At 55.0% G+C, this 16,472-nt stretch overlaps 3 protein-coding genes across 8 annotated transcripts; 1 reads left to right on the top strand and 2 right to left on the bottom strand.

Annotated features, from left to right (window-relative positions):
• The first annotated feature begins 255 nt into the window (after nt 1-255).
• TLX2 (T cell leukemia homeobox 2) lies at nt 256-5,237 on the top strand. The gene is made up of 3 exons (XM_019750270.3): nt 256-3,629; nt 4,082-4,319; nt 4,423-5,237. The coding sequence occupies exons 1-3, from the start codon at nt 3,230-3,232 to the stop codon at nt 4,637-4,639; spliced, it is 855 nt and encodes a 284-aa protein (XP_019605829.2). The 5' UTR covers nt 256-3,229; the 3' UTR covers nt 4,640-5,237.
• A 1,071-nt stretch (nt 5,238-6,308) lies between these two features.
• On the bottom strand, nt 6,309-13,100 carry DQX1 (DEAQ-box RNA dependent ATPase 1). Of its 3 annotated transcripts, XM_088796077.1 has the most exons (12): nt 12,700-13,100; nt 12,101-12,348; nt 11,652-11,845; nt 10,875-11,259; nt 10,306-10,539; nt 10,117-10,216; nt 9,853-10,011; nt 9,571-9,762; nt 7,887-8,006; nt 7,519-7,709; nt 7,010-7,200; nt 6,309-6,788 (listed from the first exon to the last, which is right to left on the bottom strand). In XM_088796077.1, the coding sequence occupies exons 2-12, from the start codon at nt 12,335-12,337 to the stop codon at nt 6,623-6,625; spliced, it is 2,169 nt and encodes a 722-aa protein (XP_088652203.1). In that variant the 5' UTR covers nt 12,338-12,348; nt 12,700-13,100; the 3' UTR covers nt 6,309-6,622. The 3 variants fall into 3 exon arrangements, with proteins under 3 accessions (XP_088652203.1, XP_074188322.2, XP_088652204.1); XM_074332221.2 differs by lacking the exon at nt 12,700-13,100 and having other exon boundaries at nt 12,101-12,693; XM_088796078.1 differs by lacking the exons at nt 7,010-7,200; nt 12,700-13,100 and having other exon boundaries at nt 6,646-6,788; nt 12,101-12,693.
• Nucleotides 13,101-13,221: 121 nt separating this feature from the next.
• Nucleotides 13,222-16,367, bottom strand: AUP1 (AUP1 lipid droplet regulating VLDL assembly factor). 4 transcript variants are annotated; one of them, XR_012496406.2, is made up of 12 exons: nt 16,141-16,365; nt 15,922-16,059; nt 15,692-15,842; nt 15,312-15,496; nt 14,977-15,049; nt 14,809-14,882; nt 14,502-14,568; nt 14,298-14,400; nt 14,045-14,164; nt 13,814-13,929; nt 13,509-13,720; nt 13,222-13,399 (listed from the first exon to the last, which is right to left on the bottom strand). XR_012496406.2 is itself a non-coding variant. In XM_019750288.3 (12 exons), the coding sequence occupies exons 1-12, from the start codon at nt 16,188-16,190 to the stop codon at nt 13,363-13,365; spliced, it is 1,233 nt and encodes a 410-aa protein (XP_019605847.2). In that variant the 5' UTR covers nt 16,191-16,360; the 3' UTR covers nt 13,222-13,362. The 4 variants fall into 4 exon arrangements, 2 of the variants coding, with proteins under 2 accessions (XP_019605847.2, XP_019605845.2); XR_002139024.3 differs by having other exon boundaries at nt 13,509-13,689; nt 16,141-16,364; XM_019750288.3 differs by having other exon boundaries at nt 13,509-13,627; nt 16,141-16,360.
• Between the last annotated feature and the right edge of the window lie 105 nt (nt 16,368-16,472).

Here is a 16,472-nt window from a genome sequence, read left to right as displayed (position 1 = left end):
GATATAGACTAAGACAACATTATGGAAGCCAAAAGAAGGGACATTTCAAGAAATAATTGGTGATCAACGAAGTAAAACATGTCAGAGTCCTCGGATAATGGAGGCAGTGGGTATGGGCACTAAAAGGGAAAAGAAAACATTTTCTCTTAGAGAGTCAGGCAAAGACTTTGTCTAGATAATAGAGATCTAAGACAGCTGGGGGTAGTAAGGGTGAAGTTATTTAGAGACCTGATGATATGGGAGTGGGGCCATCTTGAAGGAAGGACACTGCACCACCAGCAGGAGGGAAGGGAAAGCACAGAAGCACAGGCTGGGGATGGGGCCTCTTCCTGGGAAGCTGCAGGCTGGAAACTTGAAAACTTGAAGAGTTGGGGGGCCACGTGCATGTAGGAGATAGTGAGATGGATCCAAAGCGGTGTGTATGGGATGTGGCGGTGTGAACAGCACAACCCCATCTTCAACATAAACTAGAAGGAACCATCCTTTCCAGAGATTCGGAATCAGCAAGGTGAAGCCAAGCAGAGAAATTTCTAGGACTGTGCTGACAGAACAGGATGCCCTTTGTTCTTGAAGAGGAGTGCTAAAATATTTTAACTTCCTAGAAGATTTGCATGTCTGTGACCATTCTCCTCAAAGGGTCAGGTGGCGCTCCTGGGTGGCAGTGCCGTCTGTGCTGACCTCAAAAGGCAGTCTGTACAGTAAGCAGGGCTGCAGGGCTGCATGATGCTGCCATTTCTTCCTTCATTGATTCACTCGTTGATTCATTTGAGAAGGATTTATTCAGCTTGGTTGGAGACACACTAGTGCGCACCTTCTCCTGAGAGGCCCACCCCCTAGCGTGGGGGTTAAGGGACTGACAAACTCCTAACCTGCAGTCCAGTCCCCTTCAAAGGCTTTATTTGCTTTGCTGTTTTCCTAGGCTTTCTGTTCACATCTGGCGGGATGCAGCCAGTGCTCTCTCTGAAGGTTTTGCCTGAACAGGAGAAGTTTCAAGAATCCTAGCAGCCCCACCCCTCTGCTGCTGAGAAAGGGAGCTTGGGCTTCTGTGAAGAGCCAGGGGAGGTGATAATGTCTGTCTTCTCCACCAAGATAAAAACACACCTGCCAAATCTGTAGGAGCCCCCACTCCCTTTCAGAAGGGCTGTTGGCAGGGTGGGGGAAGGCCTGGAGAAATTGGATAATGGAGCTAGGCAAGGTTGGGGGAGGATGTCCCATATTAATGCCCACTGCCTCCCTCCCCTTCAGACTGAGGTTTCTGAGAACACTGAGAGGCTGGTGGCTTTGGGTGGGGAGAGAGCCCACTCCCTCTTTTCTCTTATCTTCCTGCCCAGATGCCCAAATATCATTCCTGGTTCCCTAGAGAGAAAAGGCCCCTCACCCTGCCCCAGGCACCAGGCTGCCAGCCCATCTGCTGGGGAGAAAGGAGGGGCAGAGTCCTTCCCATTAGATCCTGGAGAATCAACTGGAAGATCCATGCTCCCAGGGAGACCCATCTACTAGACTTAGATGGCATGTTGGCTCCCATGGGTAATGGGCAGCCTGGAGCTGAGCACCGAGTGGGCTAGGCTTGAGGGGCTAGGGTTGGCACAGCCAGAAGGGGTCCTTTGGCCACCCCCTGTCTGAGGCAGGTTGAGCTGTTCATTGGTGCCAAACCACCATGGGATGGTAGGAACACCCCCCTCCCTGCGCCCAGTCTCACCGGCTCACAGGCGCCAGGCCCCCCCCAAGCCCGGGTGGGCCAGGGAAGGTAATGTAATTCCGACCCAGCTAACCCGATTATGACGGCCTGCACCGGGCCGGGCGGCGGCAGGGGCGGGTCTAAGGCGCAGGGGCCCACCCGGCCAGGGGTCCCATCCCAGGGAAGGACGCAGAGTTCACACACTCCCAGCTTCTGGGTCTGTGGCCAAAGGTCACAAGGTCACCAAGCGGCTTCGGTCTTTTCCCCACTTCCCTCCTCTAACACGCTCCAGGCACAGTTTTCTGGGCTTGGGTGGGGTGAAGCTTCTATGGGAAATGAGGAGGCTGGGATTCTCCGAAGGCTTCAGTGAGGTCCCAAGTGTCGCCTGTGGCGATTTCATCCTCCCTCTTTGAGGGAGGGAAAGTGTGTGAGAAGAGACTCCCCGGGCGCAGCGTGGAGGGGCAGAGTCCCGCGTTAGTGGTCCGCTCTCGGAGGCAGAACGTCAGCCTCAAGCTCCCACCCGCCTGAGTTGAGCCAAGGGTCCGCTTTACACGGATTTCAGAAAATCAAAATTCTAAGAAGCACAGGGCGCCAATTATTGGCGCTCCCGGAAGGAGCTATGGGTCCCACGGGAGAGGCCAGGAGGTGCACCAGGACACTGGCCGAGAGTGGTTGTTCCCCGCCCTAGCCCACCGGACGCGTCCTGCCACCACTTTCCCACACCTGTCCTCTTCCTAGGCCTCCAACTCGCCGGCGCAGTTCCCCAAGCCGCTTCCCATCGCATCCAGGAAGCCTTAACGAGATTTGGTCTTCGAGGGCACTTAGGCGAGGGCCACAACGAATCCGGCAATAGGCTGGCAGGACCCATCGGGAGGCGAAGAGTGGCGGCTGTGGGAGGAGGCACCTGCGAGGAAGCGGGTGAGGCCGAGGAAGCCCAAAGGCGGAGGCCGGTGATGATGGAGTTGCGGTGCGCATCTCGGCTGACTCAGCGCGCAGCGACCCAGGCAAGATCTGGCCCCTCCCGCGCTAAGCCTGGTTCCTAACACCCTCGTCACCCCCACCCCACCCCCTCTATCCCTGCAGGCCAGTCTTCCCAGCACTTGGCGCAAACAAGAGTCTCTTCCCCTTTAACGGGCCGGGCCCCGCCCCTGCCCTACCCCCAGTCCCCACTGCCCACCGGAGTCTGATCTGTCAGTCATTGCCCCAGCCCAAGCCGGCCAACCCTCTCCACCCCGGACTCCGGCAGAGGCCCGGTAGCAGCCCAGGGTCCATCTGCGCTTCAGAGACAGAAAGGGCGCTCCTGGGGCCCTGGCCGGTCGCGCTCCCCCGGGATGCGAGTCCTTGCACAGACGCCCGGCAGAGGCCGGCATGGGCGCGGCTACTCTCGGAGCACAGGGATGAAGCTGTGTTGGGGGCCCCGGCGCCCCGCCGCAGCCAGTCCCGCGGGCCCCTGAGGCCGCCGCCCCGAGCGCTCAGCTGCTGGGCTCTCAGTGCTGCCTGGGGCGCCCTGCCAACCACCGAACCTCCTGCGGTCCTTCCTGACCCGGACCCATGGAGCCAGCAGTGCTGGCCTCGCACAACCACCCGCACCACGAGCCAATCAGCTTCGGCATTGATCAGATACTGAGCTGCCCAGAGCCCCCCGGGAACGGCCTAGGCCCGGGTCACGCGGGCCAGGGCCATGGGGAGAGTGCCGCGTTCTCGGGTGGGTTTCACGGAGCCTCAAGCTACTGCCCCGCGGGGTCTTTGGGCCCGCTACCTGGCAGCTCCGGCGTGGGTCCCGGCGGCGTGATCCGCGTCCCGGCGCACCGCCCGCTGCCAGTGCCACCGCCCGCGGGAGGTGCGACTGCGGTTCCTGGCCCCTCGGGCTTGGGCGGAGCCGGGGGCCTAGCGGGACTCACCTTCCCATGGATGGACAGCGGCCGCCGCTTTGCCAAGGACCGGCTCACGGGTGAGGTTGCCCAACCCCTCCAGCGTTATGCCCACACTGACCCGGTTTTCTCATCTTTGAACCTTCTGATCCAACTCCTGGTCTCTTTTAATCGCCCTCCCTCCCAGGTCACCCCAGGGGATCCTGCCCCAACTTGTTTCTCTTGGTCCCATTAGCTGAGGCGATGGGGAGGGAGCTGCCGTCGATGTCCGCGCTCTCCTCTGCAGTCCACTGTTCACACCACGGGGAGGGCAGGGTGTAGTTATGGGGACGATTCTCCCTCACCCAAGGGGGAGGGCCGTTTCTTCCGAGGCTCTTTCTTGTCTAGAGGCCTCCACTGATGCGGGGCCGAGCTTGGAGCACCGTTAAGGACCGTGCGCGGGAGCTCCGCGGCCCAGGCAGCCGCGCTTTCTTCTCAGGGACGCCTCAGGCCGCCCTGCAAACCCTGCCCTGCTCTTCCTTTCTCCATGCAGCCGCGCTCTCGCCCTTCTCTGGGACGCGCCGCATCGGCCACCCCTACCAAAACCGGACACCCCCGAAGCGGAAGAAGCCGCGCACGTCCTTCTCCCGCTCGCAGGTACTGGAGCTGGAGCGGCGCTTCCTGCGCCAGAAGTACCTGGCCTCCGCCGAGAGGGCGGCGCTGGCCAAGGCCTTGCGCATGACCGACGCTCAGGTCAAGACGTGGTTCCAGAATCGACGCACCAAGTGGCGGTGAGGCGTGGGGCGGGGAGGGACCGCGGGCCCGGCCAAGTGGTGGTGAGGAATGGGGCGGGCGAGGGCTGGCCTCGCTAACCCCGCACCTCCGCTCGCCCAGGCGCCAGACGGCAGAAGAGCGCGAGGCGGAGCGGCACCGCGCCGGCCGGCTGCTCCTGCACCTGCAGCAGGACGCGCTACCGCGGCCGCTGCGGCCGCCGCTGCCCCCAGACCCGCTCTGCCTGCACAACTCGTCGCTCTTCGCTCTGCAGAACCTGCAGCCCTGGGCCGAGGACAACAAGGTGGCTTCCGTGTCCGGGCTAGCCTCGGTGGTGTGAGTGACGCCTGCCCGACCGGCCGAGCGCTTTTCTGGACCGAGGAGCCGCGTGGAGCGCGGGGCCCAGGGCTTCCCTCGCCGTGGTCCCGAGGCAGGGCAGCGCGTAAGGAGTAGCCGGCCTTGAGGCTCTCGTCGAGGGCTGCTCGGCCACCACCGGCTCCCAGGCCAGCGTGGCGCGCTCGCTCTGCACGCTGAGATGCGGCCTTTCCCGCGTTTTTCAGTTGGATTTTCGCACCGCTGCTGGAACCTGAGGCGCCGAGAGGGCGGGACCTGAAGTACGGGAGCCAATGAGGTGCGGGGAGGTGGGGCGGGCTGGCCAATGGGAGCTGCTCTTCTGAGAGACGCAGGAGTCTTCGGCGGGTGGGTCGAAAGTGCAGTTCTGCCGGGCTGCAGCAGGTGAAAGGTGGTGCTGGATGCGGCAGCCCGCACTGGCTGGGTGGGTACCAAAGGTGTGAAGGAAGGAAGGAAGACGCCAACGACAGCGGAGTAATGGACGAGGTGCTGGAAAGCGAGTCCGACTGTGACAGGAATCAGAGTTATCCACATTGGGCATCTCATCCTTCTGTAAATAATCGCTAAGGATTCCTTCCTGACTTTAAGCCTCATGTTGTCCATGTGTGTTCAACCTGTTGACTACGTCCTCCTATTTGAGAGCTTCACAATGTGCCTGAGTGGCAGGGGCGACAGATACTTCTCTTTCATCTTTCACCGGATGAAAGGGAATATCTAGGAACACTTATCCTTCAGGGACAGAGAGGATAGAGGAAGAAGCAGTGGACAAATTTAATGGGCCCAGTGAATTTAGGGTGAGCAGAACTTGGCAAATAGTTAGGAAGTAATAGACTTAAGAAGAATCAAAGACAACTCTGAGGCTGGAAATGTAGAGGATCAGGAAATCAATGGTATTGTGGATGATGAAGGGGGAAATTGGGACGATAGGAGCAAGGTTAACGCTGCGGGCAAAACTAAGTGCTAGACCTACAGAGAATAAATCCTGGAAAAATGCTTTGGGGGAGGTTAGTTGACATCCATATAGAGGTGGAGATAGATGGAATGATGAGAACAGAATCTCCAAGGGAGGAAATTCTGAGGAGGAAAGCAGAGTTCTAAGGACAAAATCTTTTTTTCCCCCACCAAATTCTACAAACACATAATGTGCAAGATGATGGAGGATATTAAAGTTAGTAGTCCAAAGGAAGAAAAGGGAAAGGAATACCCAGCTGGAAAGAAAGGAAACCATGATGTCCCTGACGTTGTTAGAAAGACTTTAGGTTGTGGGCAGGCCAGGGCTGCCAGGAAGCTTGTTGATGGAAGGTTGAGAGTTTGGGGATGGCTGAAATAGCTTTGAGATTTCGGAAGGAGCCGAATTTAAGTTGTATGAGGATGAAAGGGAAAATTTTGTCTGATTCTCTAGAAGCCCCTTTCTCCTTCCCCTGGAATCGGGAGCAGTGTGGTAGCGAGAAGTGAGCTTTAGGCAGGATCAGAGGCCAACTGTAGTCAAACTACTCACGTTCTGTGTTGGTGACAACTAGGTCAGCAGACCACAAAGACTTGACCAGAGTGGGAACCAGGCAAGGGGATACCGCTGGAGAAGTTGGCCCTGAGTCTTTGATATTGTGTCATCTCTAACTCATGAATGTTGTATATGCTGATACAAAACCAAACTCAAATTTGGCACCATAGAAAAAGAACTTTTATAGCCCACAAGGGAGCACAAGGATGGGTTTGGCTTAAGTTGGGGATAAGGGGGCCTGTCAGTCCCTCTCCAGTAATTAGAAGAAGGCTAAGGAAAGGGTCCTACCTTATGCAGACTATGGCTTACCCAGTTCCCTCTACTCTCAGCCCACCATTTCTTGAGACTCAGGTGCCATGATTTATATCTGACCCTAAACTTTGGTCTTCTAAATTTGGCTGGCTGCCTTAGTGCTAGACTGAGGGAGGATCTAAGGTGATGAGATGAGCTCTGCTCCATTCCTTGGGCAGGTCACTGCAGGACACAGGCATCTCCAAACTCTTGGGTGGAGGTGGATTCACTCTCTGTTGAAGCTGTTGAAGAAGCTGCCATCTCTTCCCTCAGCTGGTTCAGGAAGTCTCTGCTTTCACTGGGGGGCAGGTTACTCAGGAAGTATGGAGGGGCCAACTCCACTAGCCTGACAGAGAGAGTCATAATTAGATCATTTCTGTAGCCTCCCTCACAATGCAGATTTTTAAACTTCTCACCACCCATTCCACAAACCCTATCTTCTCAAATCACGTTACTACAAATCACTGAGATTCCCCTCTTCTTTTTGGGGGTTCTCTGACTCCCCAGCTATAATTTTGTCCCCAGGAAGAGGAATGGGCGGTGTAGGAGGGGTGCCAGAGAACTCACATCTGTGGTTGAATCTCAGAAACAATGGAAAGGCAGTTGTCTTTGGAAATGGAGAAACTGTGGTAAATCACCCATGGTGGGGGTCTGGCAGGAGCCCGACGGCTTCGGTAGCAGCAGTATGGGGAGAGCTGGGCCACATGCTTATGGGTTAGGAGCAGGTAATTTCCAGTGCCATCTGTGTCTCGGGCCACCTCATTGAAAGGCAAAGATATTGAAGGAATAAGTGTGAGAGAAGAGGCAGACAGTAGAAAAAAGTAAAGGGGGTTAAGAAAGAATTAGTAAGAGTGGTGACAGTTTTAAAAGTAAAGCATTACTTCTAGATGTTACAGTCCCTACCATACCATATGGCATTTTCCACAGCTCCTTGTACCCCAAGGCCTCAAAGGAAAAGTTTCTCCTAGTTCTAAAGAATCCTTTGAATGGCCACCGGGACCCGAGTTTCAGAGGTGGCATACCAATCTTTGGTCCCTCTGCCTCCTGCTACTTTCATGACCCCCCTTTCCCCTAACCTTAAGGAAGTAGCCAGACACCAGTGCTTTCTGAAGGTCTCTGCGATTCTTCTCAGAGCCAAAGGCTGGTTGGGACAAAGGAAGTTCAATTCGTTGCATGAGTTCTAGGAGTTCTCCTCGCAGTTTCTGGGCTTGGCACAGTGCTGCCCAGTTTAGACCCCGAGTCTGACACCAAGCCTTGTCTGCTCCATCTAGGCGAGGAAAGAGACCAGGTACAACTAAAGTCCTTGAAATCTCTGAAAGAACCCCACCCTTGGCCAAAGGGCTTCCGCTTCCTGGGCATAGAGATCTGTCAGCTGCTTGCACGCCACCTCCCCTCTTTGGAAAATCCGGGATTCTCTTAAGAGGATGCAGAGTGGGCCACTCACTCTGTATAAAGGCTTCATACACCTGGATCAGAGAGCTGTGATCACCGTCTGCATGTTCCAGGGCCCGGCGTAAGGCAGCTTCTTCTGCACAGAGCGGAGGACGGGTAAACCCAGGGGCAGCTGGAGGCAGAAGAGAGGAAGGTCGTTTTGGGGACTGAGAGAGGATAGCAGTACAGGCAGACTGGTGAAAAGGGAGAAGTGTCACTTTACTGGGAATTTTATTCAAAAGACACTGATAACTTCTAGGTGCTGTGCACTTTATTAGACATTAAAGAGAAACAAATGAAAGACAGCCTCTGCCCTCAAGTTGCTTAGAGTCTGGTGGGAGAGAATAACAAGCAAACTGGATGAGCACGATATGTGTGGGGGCCAATATTTGAAGTTTCAGCAGGAATTAGCACAGTGGAGAAGGTGGCAGAGAGGCAGGATTCTGGACTGTGGGAGCCCCAAGGCGCGGAAGTTAGTAGCATGGCATGTTTATGCCTAGTATGGGTGGAGGGAATGGCATGTATGGCAGACACAGGAGATAAAGCTGGAGAGGTGGGTATGGGCTAGGTCATGAGAGGCGGGATGTGCTGTGCAAATGAGTTTACATTCTGACTGGAAGGTAAAGAATAGCTGTTGAAGAAGAGTTTTTAAATAAGAGTCCAAGTGTTTGAACAAGTTCACATGACTAGTTAGGAGGCTACTGATCTAGCTGAGCAGTGATGGGATCTAACACTGGAAGAGACAGTGACTATGGAGAAGAACTAATGAATTAAAAAACAACAACACCCCCCCCCAAAAAAAAATCTGGGAAATAAAAGTGAAAGAACCTGGAAAAAGATTAATCTAGAATAATGGTAAATGGAGCTGCAGAGATGATGGTATGATTTTGAGGTGGTGATGGTGAAAAGGTTGTTAAAAAAGTGCCCAAGTTCAGTTCTAGGTTGAAGTACTAAGGACTGTTGTGGTAGAAAAGTCCATCAGGAGTCAGGCATATAATCGAAGATTCAGAAGAATGGTATCGGCAGGGAGAACAAGATTTGGAAATTTTAAGAGTGACGGTCGCCTTTCAGACCACAGGTGTGGATGAACTTGCTTGGAGAGTTCAGGGAATGAGAAGACATGGGGGACAAGGATAGAACCCCGAGGTCCAACTTACAGTGGATGAGCCGAGGACAAAGAGCCCGAGGAAGAGATTAAGGGAATGGCCAGCAGGTAGGATGAAAACCATGAGGAGTGGTCACAGAAGCTTAGAGGGCCTAGCTTAGTTTCAAGGTGGGAGTCGTCAGCATTCTCACATGTCAAAAAAGAAGGTCATAAATAAGGGCGCAAAAGTGTTCACTGGATTTGGTCTTTGGGAGGTCACTGGTGAGCTGGGGCCGTCTCGGTGTGGTGGTAGGCCTGGATCTGGAATGCGGTGGGTGAGGAGTACACTAGATGGAATAGGTTAGAAATGATACTGTGTAGCTGAAGTGGAGTAGAGGGCTGAAGAAGAGAGGTGTGGCGTGTTAGTAATAACAGGAGCGATTTGAGCATGTTGAGAGGCAAGAACCAGCAGGGAGAAAAGGTTAGAGACATGAGAGGGATAAGTGATTCAGCTTGGTTCTGTAGGTACTGTGAGGGGTGGAAAGTGGAGCCCCAAAACACCAAGGGGAAGGACTAAGCAGCCGAAAGAGCCAAGGAGAGAGGTGAGTTATACCAGTGAGCATGGCAGCGAGAGTGAGCATCTCATCCACACACTCAAACTCGCACGAGGCCAGCAGGGCTTTGGCCAGCTCAGGGGGCAGGGGGAACTCTGATAGGATGACACCCAGGTCTGATAGGTCCCCTTCATCGTCCAGGGCTGCCAGATAGTCTAAGTCTTCCAGGGCCTGCATCAATGCTTCTGGAGCTGGTGAGGAAACAGGGTTTATAGGGCAGGGAGTCTCAGAGCCTGGGGGTCAGATTTGGTGGGCAGGACTTGGGCAGGAGGGGTGCTCACCGGGCCGGTCCAGGAAGTGACAGTCCCCTGGCTCTGCAATCTGCCTCCTCTTTAGTAGTAATACCAGGGGGCTCAGATTCTCCTCACACACCCTGGGTTGGGGCAGTGGAGGAGCCTCTAGTTCTTGGAAGGACTTAGGATACAAGCAGAGGCAGGATCCTGAGGGGAGAAAGACTTGGGAGAGAAGACCACTGTAGATTTTTCAAGGCTTGTGTATTGGTTACTGCTTTCGTGTTTGATCTCAGCGAGAGCAAAGGCTCTTACCTGGAGGGGCCCCTCTGGCCCGCACTTGTCTTGCCTCTGCCTGACACTTGCTGATTGGCCTCAACATTTGGGATTCTGCTCGGATCTGAGGATTGTACACCTGTCACCACCCCCCAACCAAGGCCAAGACAGATCAGAGCGGGCCATTTGTATCGTAAGTCCCCACACCCCGTCATCTCTGTCACTCACACTTCGAAGCTCCAGTCCTGAGTCAATGACATGTCGGATGGAAGGGAGGGAGAAGGAGAAGTCAGCCAACCAGTGAGTGACCACAACCTTTCGGGCACCCGAGTCTGTGTCCTCGTACACAGCCTGAACGGCTTGACCATGGCCTGGGTGAAGGGGCAGCACCCGTGGTGGAAGCCCTGGGACAGCCAGGGTCCCCACTTCCCTGGACAAGAATTCACAGCACAGGGAAATTTCCTGAGGAGAGGGGTGGGGCATTAGTGCAGTTCTCACCTTTTTGGATCACAGACCCCTTTGAAAAACTGATGAAAGCTATGGCCTTTCACTCTGAAAAAATGCACCACCTCAAAGTTGGGGGAGTTATAATTTCAGGAATTCACTGAATCACAAATTTCTGCATTAGATGGAATCAGAGATGGGGGTAGACCTCTTTACCCTGAAATCCATGAGTTTTCCCTTGGAACCCCAACAGAGAGTGAATATTCGAACATCAGTGTTCCTAACAAGCAGCACTCCCATTCCCCGGGACAGGAAGGCGACATAAGGGGCACCTCCTTTGGCAGCCTGTTTACCTCCTCACTGGGCAGGTACACTAGCACGTCTCCTGGAGCCTCCTTCCGACACAATTCAAGCACAGCTTGGCAAGCAGCTTTCACTCGATCAGTAGGGACAGTGTCCCTGTAGATGGGAGTGGGACACCTGCCAGGCCCTCTGGGTACATGTACAATAGGAGGATCGCCCCAAAAGGCTTGGAGCTTAGGTTCAAAGGCTGGGTCAGTAACCACAACCACTCGGGGGTCGTCTGGAAGGTTTCCCAGCCTGGCATCTCGCAGCAGCCCCTGGAGTAAATCTGAGGCCACTGACCGCTCCTGAGCCTCATCCAGCACCAGCACGTCCCAGGCTCCAGTACCCCGGGTCGAAGCCACCTCTTGAAGAAGCAGCCTATCCCAGCAAAATCTGTTGATGTTGACAGTGAGCAGAGGAGTCAGTGTGGACACTGACCAGCCCCAGAAGTCGGGGGAACTTCTCCCTAGGGGGCCTAGATTTTGATAGTGAAGGTCAGAAAGACCTTTTGACTGGATTCCTAAGCCTGTGGACCCGTAACAGTGACCCACAACCTCACTGACAACACTGTTCATAAACTGTACTCCAGCTGGGAAAGTGAGACTTGTGATGACGGTGAAGATGAATGAGGTGTGGGCTGGGGTTAAAAGGCTTCAGTGTTGCATAATGCATGATTTAAAGGGTGAGCTGGGCTGAGGGAGGGTATGGTGAGATGTTGGAGGACTGGGCTTATTCCTAGTGGGTAAGGGGAATTAGATTTGGGTTGGGCCTGTAGGAGGCCTCACCTGAGCAGGGTGTGGGGACCAGTGCAGTCCTCCTGGGGGATGCTATATCCAACCTCATGACCTAGGGTCAGGTCCATCTCATCAGCAACCCGCAGGGCCAGACTCAGGGCTGCCAGAGGGTAGGGCTGAGTGACAGTTACCCGGCCCTTCTGGAACCCCCTGGCCAGCGCAAACTCTGCACACCACTGAGGAATCTGGGGTAGGGGTAGGGAAGGACAACCAGTCAGCGAGACACACGACTTCAGTCAGAAGTGCTAGGGGAGCTATGGCCAGTTTAATCTCTCCTTTCTGGGGGGAGTTATCCTGGTCCTTTACCACCCTGGGGCCAGCCTAAACAGACTCCATTTGCCCACCTCCCCCATAACCCCTGGCAGCCCAATCCCCCCTTGCCAAGGAAAGGCCAGTTCCCTGGCCCCTCCCTCCTGTCTACTCCCAGAATCCCCCCCCACCTGGGTGCTCTTGCCAGAGCCAGGCTCTCCAGACACCAGCACCACTCCACTGGGGCTACTCTCCAATTGCTCCAAGAAGATAAAGCGAGCAGCCCAGATAGGCAAGGCTCGGCGCTGCTCAAGAAGCTCGTAGTAGTGGGAAGAGAAGGGGAGCCCGTCAAAGGGGTTCACAGCCAGTTCAGACTCCCCAGGGCTCAGGCCAGACTCTTCTGCCAGCCTGAGAAGTTGAGAGGCCATGGTGGCAGGACCTACAGAAGGTGGGGTCATCATTAAAACCTTGTACCATCTTCCCACCTCAGCCCTGATCCCTAACGTGTACCCTCAGCTGGTAATGCACTGGAGTCCATTCTTTCCAGCATATCTTGCCTGCCAGGAAACAGTGGAGAATTGAGTCTCCAAGTAAGGGACTATCAAAAGGGACTATTACCCTGTAGCCAGGTAGTAAAAATCCTGGGTCTGTCTGTGAATCTCTGTAATTCAGGGGCAACAGGAATTATGTGAGACCCGTGGGAAGTTCCCTGGGGGTGGGGGAGAATAGGAAAAGGAATAAGAAGGGGCTGGAATTGAGGAGCAGGGCCACAAGGATCCTGGATTCAAACCTGCTTGCAGCTCTGAGACGTGTCACGATGGCAGCCAGTTCCAGACCCGCCCAGCCAGTTCCCACCAACCTTGACCAGCGCTAAGTACAAAGGTAAGTTCCGGCCCCACCCTGGGGCTTGGCTCAAACATAATTCTTAACACTGGTTTTGGGGTGGAACCATTTGCTCCACCTTATTTAACCTAGTCAGGAGCCTATAGAAAACAGGCTCCAGCCACCAATTGAGCATGTGTGAACTCTACAGACACCATGTACTGTGAAAGGCATCCTGGGACTTGTAGTTTTGCTGCTATTTCTGCACAAACCTGGGCTGAACACCCCAGTTAGGTCCAGTTGCTGCGTGGTCTTCAGTTGTTACACTTCCTTAATATCACTCATTTCGACACGAGGAGGTGATTTCAGACAGTTCCATTCTGACCATCCCCCCACAAACCTACAAGGACCACCTTATCCACATCCTCCCCACCAAGGGAAAAGGAACGTGCTCAGGAGGCTTTTGAGACCCAGAGAGGCAACAGAGACCTTGAGTGAAAACCCTGAATTTAATGTGACACTGGGGGCAGGCCCATCCCTCCCTTTCTACCACCCATCCATCAGGCCTTTTGTGAGTTGGGTGAGGGCTGCCCCCAGTCTCCGTCCTGCGGCTCTGGGTACCATCCTGTGCTCAGTCAGCCTCCTGGGCCTGTCTCTCTGTGAATCTCCTGTGGGACATAGGGAGAAGACATTGTGTGGGCTTTGTCATATAAGTTCCATAATTAGCTTCCTTCTCCAACCTGCCCCTTTCTACCCATTATCCTCTAAGCCCCTCACCTTCTTGCGTATTCATATAGTGCTTGTTTGCGCTCCTGTAGGCTCTCCTGCCGGGCCCAGGAGGATTTGGCAAATGTTAGGGCTGTGGGCTGAGGGGTCACCGGGCCAGAGCTGGGAAACTGAGGTGATCACAATGTCAGAGGGCTTGCGAAGTCATCATCATTAAACACGCATCGAATGCCTACTTTGCAAGAGAGGCACTGGGCTAGGGTCTCAGGATCAAAAAAGAGACATCAGGGATAGGGAGTATGTAGAGTGCCCCATCCCACCCCAAGTCTTGGATCGGACCATTTCCTGGGTCTCACCTGGGGGGCAGAGACTGTGGGATGGGACTGGGTCCCCTCAGTGATGTCTTCAGGCATGAAAGCTACAGCCCCCTCAAGCAGATTGGTGATGGTCAAGTCTACGCAGCCAGTCCTGGCTGGGGAGAAGGGAAGAGAGGAGAGGGGATCTGTTGCCCTGTTCATCCTTTTCCCTCACCACCCATTTTCCCTCTCTGTCCCTGTCTTCTTGTGTGAGGCTACCCTTTCCCATACCCAGGTCTCTCTGGATGACGACCAGTGGCACATGGGGTAAAACCTCCTTGACTCTCTGAGCCAGAGTTGCCAGCTGCACATCAGGAGAAGGGCCCGGGGAGGGAGGGAAAGAAGACTGGGCTGCAAAAAAGAAATCCGAAATATGGTGAATGGAGAATGAGTAGGAAGGAGAGTCTGACTAATACAGGAATAGGGAGGAAATCACAATACGCTGGGGAAAAAACAAAAAGCTTTGTGTACAGAGACCACACACCTGACTGGGGGCGCAATCTAGGATGTCTTTGCCGCTTCATGTGCTCTGCTTTGTCTGCTGGAGTGAGTCGTGTTCCTGTCTGGCCCAATTTTTTGGCCACCAGCTAGGAAGAATTGGAAGGTTGGAAATGTCAAGGTTTCAAGCCTTCTTCCCCCTCTGCCTAAGGAGAGACCCCACCTCCAGCCTGCTTCTGTATGCTACCACCTGTTGTACACGGAGGGCAAACTCCTCATTCCCCTCTCCCAGCTGGCGATGAACAGGACGGAGCCACCTGCAAAAAACAATCAGGGCTATGTTGGGGGCAGCTGGAGCAGTCACCCTCTCCCCACTTTGATACCTCTTTTCATGGAACTGTGGTGGTGAGGGTGGGGAGAGAATAAATACTTTGTACTGCCTCTGTGTTGGAAACTTGGCATTAAAAAGATCTGCAAATGGATAGGGCAGAGGCAACTACTTCCTTGACCTTGAGGTGAGCTTTTCCCAGCCACCAAAAAGTGAGGACAATTAATACCTTACTTGATACACCGTGAAAGGAACGAAGAGTGACCACAGCAGTTCTGAGACCCAGGAGGCATCTGACACTGTCTGAGGGGAAAGCATGAAGTGAGGTCTAAGTCAGGCCGGGACTGGGAAGCTTCTCCCCAAAGCCCCGGGGAGTCCGTATCCAACACACACTCACCACAGAGACTAGAGGTCTCTGGACTTGCAGGGTAAGAGGCTGTACCACATCCTGGATGGAAAATGGCCAGGAACTAGAAGAGGGAAGAGAGAACAGGACGGGATTTCAGCCAGTCCAGTTAATAGCTCATATCTAACTTAAAACAGAAAACTGTCAAATTGTGTACCAAGTAGACAAATGAGGAATATAGAGATTCAGGGGAAGGAACCAAAAGTGGACAGAAAGGAACTAGAAATGGAGGGGGTAGGGCTGAAGAAGGTTGTGAAAAACCCAAGGGCCCTCCACGCCTGACCACCTACCCAGTCGGAGTCAAATACCTGTGTTCGTTCACCCACCTGAAGCGCAGGAGCCCCTCCCGGCCATTGGTGGCCTCTTCCTCTGGGAATAGCAGCAGAGGGGTAGGGGGAAGCCTCGTGGAAGCACAGAATCTCTTGAGTGACTCCACCAACTCCCCCCGCCCATCCATCTCCATGAAGCCCCGAGACCAGCATACAAAGCTGGGAGGACTGTTGAGTAGAGGCTGGGAACAGGGAAGAGAGAAAGCAAGAAGAATGTTGGGAAGTGATAAAAACTGACATCTGGGGTAGAGAAGCGGGGTTAGCGTTAAAGCGCAGTATCTCGTGGTCCCCAAGGGAAGCCCGGGCGGGCAGAGGGAAGCCGTAAGTTGGGCCCCAGGGAACTGCCCGTGGCACTCTCGGCTTCGCCCCCCACTCACGGTACTACAGCTGGTGAGCAGGTTGACTATGTTGTGGTCGAAAGGTGTCACGTGGTTGGAAATGAGGACCCTGACGCGGTGATCCCGGAGTTCGGAGTCCTCCTGCCGGGCCACGAGCCCTAGCACCGCACACATGGTCCGTACCACGAACCTAGGAACGCAGGCAGTGCTGACTCCACGGCCGTCGGCCCGGCCCAGCCTTGACCCTCCCCGAGCTCCCGGGTCGGAACCTGCGAAGGACGCTGTCTGGCAGCGCGCAGCTGACCAGGAAGACGTGGATCCCAAGAAAGAGGCGCAGGACGAGGAGACAGAATCCGACGGGCGCGTAGAGCAGCAGTGCTAGGAGCAGGAAGCCGTCACCCGGGAGCCTGGGGGCAAGAGGTGGGGTGATCGGGCGGCCGAAGGCCGAGTGGACGCGGGAGCCGGCCTCTTCCCGCCGGGACTCTTACCGGTGCGAGTCGAAGAGCCGCTCCGGCCCCGGCGCCGGGGGAGGTTCCATCGCGGCTGCTTTAGGGGTGTTTGGCCACTGCCGCCATCTTCGTGCCCCGCCGCAGGGGCTCCTGGGAAGGAGGAGTCTTCCGGCGTGGGCCTCGGGTGCCAGGACCCGAAATCCTGAGGCGCCCCGGAAGGGCTAGCGGCCCCAGCATGCCGCGCGGGCCCTTGGGACACCTCAGTGCTCGCGTCCTGCAGAGACCACAATTCCCGGCATTCGCGGGGCGGGGGCGGAGTCGGCCTCCCGGAATAATCCGGGTCCCGGCGTGCACTTCTAGAGGACTTCAGG

Source organism: Rhinolophus sinicus, chromosome 2 (genome assembly GCF_057876585.1).
Source record: "Rhinolophus sinicus isolate RSI-liver-muscle chromosome 2, RSI-T2T, whole genome shotgun sequence".
NCBI lineage: Eukaryota > Metazoa > Chordata > Mammalia > Chiroptera > Rhinolophidae > Rhinolophus > Rhinolophus sinicus.
The sequence above is the reverse complement of the archived record's forward strand: the minus strand, read 5'-3'. Positions and strand labels throughout refer to the sequence as shown.